The sequence below is a fragment of the Aptenodytes forsteri genome, unplaced genomic scaffold, assembly GCF_000699145.1.
Source record: "Aptenodytes forsteri isolate BGI_AS27 unplaced genomic scaffold, ASM69914v1 Scaffold289, whole genome shotgun sequence".
Taxonomy (NCBI): Eukaryota; Metazoa; Chordata; class Aves; order Sphenisciformes; family Spheniscidae; genus Aptenodytes; species Aptenodytes forsteri.
In genome coordinates, this window is record NW_008795025.1 from 3,941,485 (window position 1) to 3,947,723 (window position 6,239).

General features: G+C 52.1%; 1 protein-coding gene across 1 annotated transcript in view; it reads right to left on the reverse strand.

Moving 5' to 3' along the window:
* Positions 1-219: 219 nt before the first annotated feature.
* The window catches only part of GLUL (glutamate-ammonia ligase), a 10,689-nt gene continuing 4,669 nt past the window's right edge, over positions 220-6,239 (reverse strand). The window contains exons 3-8 of the mRNA XM_009275883.2: positions 5,020-5,210; positions 3,564-3,725; positions 3,143-3,289; positions 2,541-2,668; positions 2,168-2,367; positions 220-1,220 (exon numbers count right to left, since the gene is read on the reverse strand). Of these exons, the coding sequence (XP_009274158.1) occupies positions 902-1,220; positions 2,168-2,367; positions 2,541-2,668; positions 3,143-3,289; positions 3,564-3,725; positions 5,020-5,210 (1,147 nt within the window). The 3' untranslated portion in view covers positions 220-901. The remainder of the gene's footprint in view (positions 1,221-2,167; positions 2,368-2,540; positions 2,669-3,142; positions 3,290-3,563; positions 3,726-5,019; positions 5,211-6,239) is intronic.

The window sequence follows — 6,239 nt, forward strand, 5'->3', positions numbered from 1 at the left end:
CTGCTCGAGTTACAGTAATAAATGCTTCTGTGGGCTTCCCGGATCTGGGAACCGCCTACTGCAAACTCCACTCCATGCTGAAACAGATCTCATCCGAGTCTCCTCCACTGAGCCCTCCAAGCTCACCCTCAGTCCCACCTGGAGACGCTCCGACAGCATCCTCAGGAGCTCTGCCTGCTCTAGCCGGGTGAGTCATTGGAACGTCATCTCTTTTTTAAAAAAAAAACCACTTTCATATATATATTTTTTTGTTGTTTTATATTTAAATAGAAAAATACTACTTCACTCTGTGTTATGAGCCAGAGACCAGTTGACTTCCAGTGACAGAACCAGGAGTTCTCCTCAACTCTCCTACACTGAGCTCAATGCCAGAAGATTCCCAGAAACCTCAGAGTGGCCAGAGGGTGAAGATCTCGCCATCACACCATACAGGCAGGAGCACGCGGGGCTCCATCGCAGCTCCCATCTTCCCTTCTCTGCAGAAAGGCACCAACCTTAGAGAACCATTAGCCTGCAGAGAGCCAGTGGTGGGGCTAACACCCCAAATTTGACTCTTGGGGGAGTCAGCTGTAGTTTTAAGCTTTCCACTCACCTACTCGCTTTTTGTGTGTGCAGTCTGTCCCTGGAAGCCACTGGATCCCATCAGATGTACACATTAATTAGACAAAAAATAAAACAGTGGTTAAAAGTTCTCTAAAACCCTCTCTTCCTCTTGTCTTCTGAAGAGTCAATGACAAACAGACATCGATAAAACTAAATTTGCCCTCCTCCCCACCTCAAGACAACAAGAGTTACTGAGACACAAAACGTGTTATCTTGTACCCTCGGGATTACATCTAGAAGGGAAGTTTAGGGGTGCAGGAAGTGTGGGGGGAAGGCAGTGTTTGTGGGCGCAGTCCACTTAGTTCTTGTACTCAAAAGGCTCGTCTCCAGTTTCGTTGAGGAGACACGTGCGGACGAGGGCCTCTGTCACAGCATAAGGATCACAGTTGGCGGAGGGCCGGCGGTCCTCAAAGTAGCCCTTCTTCTCGTGGCCCACGTTCCTGGGGATGCGGATGCTGGCGCCGCGGTTGGCCACGCCAGCAGAGAACTCGTGGATGTTGGATGTCTCGTGGAAACCTGTCAGGCGCCTGGCATTGTCCAGCCCCCCTTTGGGGTCGTAGGCACGGATGTGGTACTGGTGACGCTTGCTCAGCCTCTCAATGGCCTCTTCAATGTGCCTGTGAAGGGAGCAAGGAAGAGGGGAAGACACAGTGAGTGTCTGATGGATGGTATGAGCATCCAAGTGACAGCAGATTCACTGCTGTCCCCAAGCCACTTTATGATGAAGCCTATGCCCTACAACCCACTTTTCTGATCATCTCAACACAGGGCTTCTCTCCACTCCTACTTCTGACCCAGGCTGGTTCTTGGAAAAGGATCCCCATGGCCTCAAAAGGTTCCTCAGGAGTGCTGTGTGTGGGACACCACCAGTTCGACCCATGGCCAAATCCCACAGACACACTGCCCTGCAGAACCTGCTCTCAGAGGGGGGATTCCTTAACACAGAAGTTTCTATTTGGGAAGCTCACAGAGTCACGGGTTGGCTTATTATCTCAGGGCATCACTAAGATTAAGGCAAGAAAATGCAGCTGCCAGGAGGAATCCTTTCATAGAGCTCCACTGCAACCCAGTGCTGTAAGGTCCCTGCCTGCACATCAGCACGTCAGTCCCATATGGGAACTCTGGTTTAAATTTGCAGGATCTTCTTGTTTAAGAAAACATGGCATTTGCTTCCACAGCCTAGCCTAGACAGAAGCAAATGGTCTTTCTCTTTTATCATGGTTATAAACAAAAATAGGGCCTATACTGAGTTTGTTTGTTTGCAGCACTGGCAGATGAAGAGCTGGACAGCCCATTACAAATAGCTGCATCCTGGCCACCTCTGCTTCCATCAGCACTGATGCAGCTGTACTGCTGGCTGAATTTCCCACCCAGCATCAAGAAGGGAGTATATCATTATACAAAAAAAAAAAAAATATCCAGAAGAAAGGTTCAAACATAATGCCAAGCACCAGAGTGACATCTCCCATGTGGTCAAAAGCTCTGCAAAAAGCTCACTGCTACCAACCAAGTCCAGCCTGCTGCTTAGCAAACAGATACTACTGGCCCATCTCAAAAAACTTACTTGAGACCTCCATCTTCCCTCATGTTCTTAGTGCTGAAGTTGGTGTGACAGCCAGCGCCATTCCAGTTCCCAGGGATGGGTTTGGGATCAAAGGACACAATGACACCGAAGTCTTCGCACACTCGATGGAGGATGAAGCGTGCAATCCAGAGGTGATCCCCCATCTCAATCCCTTCGCATGGTCCCACCTGGAACTCCCACTACAAAAAGGAGGAGCTGCTGGCTCAGTGGCGCAGAAACACTCGCAGTGAGACACTTCCCACTCCCTCATGCTCTGATCACTGATAAAACTACACAGCTCAGAGCCAAAAGCTCCCACTGCCTGGGATTCTTCTGTACTGTCTCATTCCACAAGGCACCTAAAACAATTTACCTGGGCTGGCATCACTTCTGCATTGGTTCCTCCAATTTTCACACCAGCATAAAGGCACGCTCGGTAGTGGGCCTCCACAATGTCTCTGCCATAGGCTTTGTCTGCCCCTACCCCACAGTAGTACGGACCTGCAACAGCACAGGTGAACAGCAAGGGGAACATGAGTTTCCACGAGGAAAAAGGCTTAAATTCAGCGAAGACTGAGCACACACAGGGAAGAACTCTCCAAAGGCTTGGGATGTGTGGAAGAGCCTCAGAATCTGTTTTTCATGGGAGCACTAGCAGAACAGAGCACTGACATAAAGCAAGTCCCTCTGAAAGTCTGAGCTTGTGCTCTGTCATGCTGGGAAAAGTTTAAATCACCTGCAGACTAACAAACCAAGCAGCAAATTTAGATGTGGCCAATCTTCATCTTAACCTTTCTGTAACAATCTTAATTTCACGGGTTAGTTTTTGCCAATATCCTGCTTGCTATTGTCCACCTTCAGTTCTAGAATCACCTCGAATCTTTCAGCTCGCCTGAAGCACGTCACACAGATTACAGTTCAAACACGGCGACAAGGACTCCTGACTTGGTCCAGCAGAGACTCCCGAGAGGTTACCTTGGGGTCCAGGGAAGCCGTTGGAAGGCCAGCCAAATGGATGTCCATCTGTCCCCAGAAGAGTGTACTCTTGCTCCATCCCAAACCAGGGGTGCTGGTTGGACACCATATCCATAATCCGCCTGCAGGTGTGTCGGAGATTTGTCTCTAGAACAGAAAAGCAACACGAGGCTTATTAGCATCTCCACCTCCATTTCCCATTTCCACTTTATTTGCAGTTTGCTCCCAGCAGTGTTGGTGAAGAATCCCAGGACCAGCCTTTTCTCCACCACCGGCACTTTGTTTGCCTTTTACTTTCAGGGCAGGGATTATTTCTGTGTCATGCATGATACTAAGGGCACAAACAGCATTTGGATAGGTCTCCCTTTCCTCTCCCCCAGAAACACCACCTCCACGAGGAGAAGGGAGAAGGTCCATTCACCTGCAGACTGGCGGTTGTATTTGAAGACTTCACAGAGAACTAGTTTATTGGGATCCTTGCGAAAAGGGTCCCGAAACATGGCAGCAGGTCGCAGGTACATGTCACTGTTGGAGCCTTCAGCCTGGAAGGTGCTGGAGCCGTCGAAATTCCACTCAGGGAGATCTGAAGCGGAGAGAGGAATGAGCCATAGTGACCCAGGGTCCCTGGTCACCAGGAGGATGGGCTCCCTGCCGCCCTCCAGTATTACAGAGGTGAAGATGCTTATAGAGAACAGGCCTACAATAAGTTTAATCCCAGCTCAGCTGATTTTGTTCCAAATGGGAAGCAAAAAAAAAAAAAAACCCAACAAAAAAACCCAAGCAAAAAAACCAGGGGAGTGCAACTCCCCAGCCACCCTGGGAGACACAAGGAACTGGGCTGCTGGCCAAGACCAAGCAAACCGAGCAGCACTGAGGATGTTTCCCATGTCGCAACAACCACTGGGATGAGCAGAGCACCCAGTCTCCTCACAGAGGTGGCCGTGCCAAGCTGGGAGAGCGCAAAGCATGAGACATCTTCAAGCTGTAGGAACGAGGGGAGTCATGAAATACCCTTATCCATGTTGCATGGCCTTGAGAAGGTGGGAAAGCAAATCACATGTAGGTGGAGTCTCATATGGAGGAGGAGTATGGCCAGCTTGGCCCCCTCACCCACCCCTCCTGGCTTTCCACTGCCCTCCAGGTCAAAGCACAGCGGGAGCAGCAGTGAACTCCACCCGGGCAATGTTATCTCCTCCATATCCTGGGGGGAAAGTGGGAAGATGGGAAGCACAAAGATTTCAAAGGAGCTGTGCCAACCGCTCCGTTAGAGGGAAAAGGGGAAAGAAGAGGGGAGGGGGGGGGAAAAAGGGGGGGGGGGGGAAAAAAAAAAAAAAAAAAAAAAAAAAGAGATAATTCTGCTCAGTCACACACAGTATTTTCATTTCATAACTGTCTCCAGCCAGTACCATGGCAACCTGGGGAAAATCCTAATGCTATTATTGTGTAAGCTGGGACTGTTTGTTCTGAGGGACACAAGCTCTTAATTACACCGGATAGCTCCATTCTTTCCCCTCCACTTTCTTCTGCCAAACTACTTCCGGCCAAAACGAGTACTTGAGAGTCAATGGGCCGCCGAGCCCCTGCCAACAGCCCCCAGCCCCTGCCAACAGCCCCCTCCGCAGCGGGGGCAGCGCCAGGGACAGACTCCCAACCCTGGGCATCTCACTGAAACTCCACATCTGGAAAGCTGGGAACACTCCCCTGGGGTATCTGGGGAAAGAGGTAACTGGAAGGAGGTGAGAAGCAATGTCTTCCCCAACACCATCCTTCTGCCATGAAAACAGAGAAACGGCATGGCATCTTTTCTCTGGAGCAGCCAAGCACAGCTGCTTTCTCCACCCGGTGAGGGGCTGTGAATCCTGCACCTGCCCTCTCACCTTCAAGGCTCTTGGGCTCGTGGTCCAGCGTGCGGGTTTTGCAGCGGAGGTGCTCCCCTGTCCCATCGATCCAGATGTACATGGCTTGGACCTTCTCCCCCTGCGGCAGCTTCATGTACATGTGCTTGATGGCTTTGCTCAGGTGGGAGCTCGCTGAGGTGGCCATGGCTGCAGACCGGATGAGGGGGTTCCTGCAGGGAGGATACAAAAACCAACCCTAGCCATAAGCCCTTCCCTGCACTCCCAGATTTCTCACCCCCCAGCCAAGAAGGAGCACAAGACAGCTCGACCACGCGGCCAGCTGCCATCTCCAGCAGTCCCATGCCATTCTGCAGGCAGAAAACACAGCAGCTCAAGCAGACGCAGGCAGCTAGGAAAGCCCTGCTCCAGAAGCGATGCCTTCAAAGCGTCCCATTAATACCCAAACTCCTGCCCACATCCTGCCAGTAAACTAGGTCTTATCCACCAAGCAACAGCCTTCAAAAGTACTCCTTGGCCCTGCGTGAACTTTTCACCTCCACACTCGCCACCGCTCCAGAGCGAGGCTAATGCACAAGGAAAGCTTAGCTTGGGCTTTCTTAATATACTTGCTTCAGCGAGGAGGGCTTGCCAGCCCCAGCTGCCTTCTCAGATCAGCTGGTCTAAGGTTATAGAAGCCTTATCTAGGGCAGGAGACGGCACAAAAGCAAGCAACAGGCAGCACAAGCAACCCCTGAGCAACCCAGACAGCAGCCTCCAGGCAGCGATGGGGAGCCTGAAGGGGCTCTGGTCCCAGGCAGCGAGAGCTGCAGCATCCCCACAAGCCCAGCACAGCCTGGAGCTGGGCTGCCAGGGACAGCCAGCCCACGTGTGTCAGGACCACGGCAGCCGGCGTCCACGCGCGTTTGCAGGAGCTTGGAAACGCAAACAATTTGGAAATTTGAAGCGACTCGGGAAGTCACTCCAACACCCTACCCCTCTGCTCGGGCTGCCGGACCATCCCTCCCCAGCCCACGCTGCTATGGCGGGGCTCCTCTGCGCTGGCCGCGGGGCTCTGCTCGCCCCGGGGGGCTCCCCACCGGCCCTGCTCCAGTGCGGGAAGCGTCACCCACGCGTACATCTCCTGGCAGGGAGGAAGGTACCCGTATTTAAGCAAGCAGCTAAAGAGCCTTGTGAAGAAAAAACTGCAAAAAGCATCTGTTTTCGAGAGGAAACTCGAGCTGCCTCTCCAGCCCCGCCCC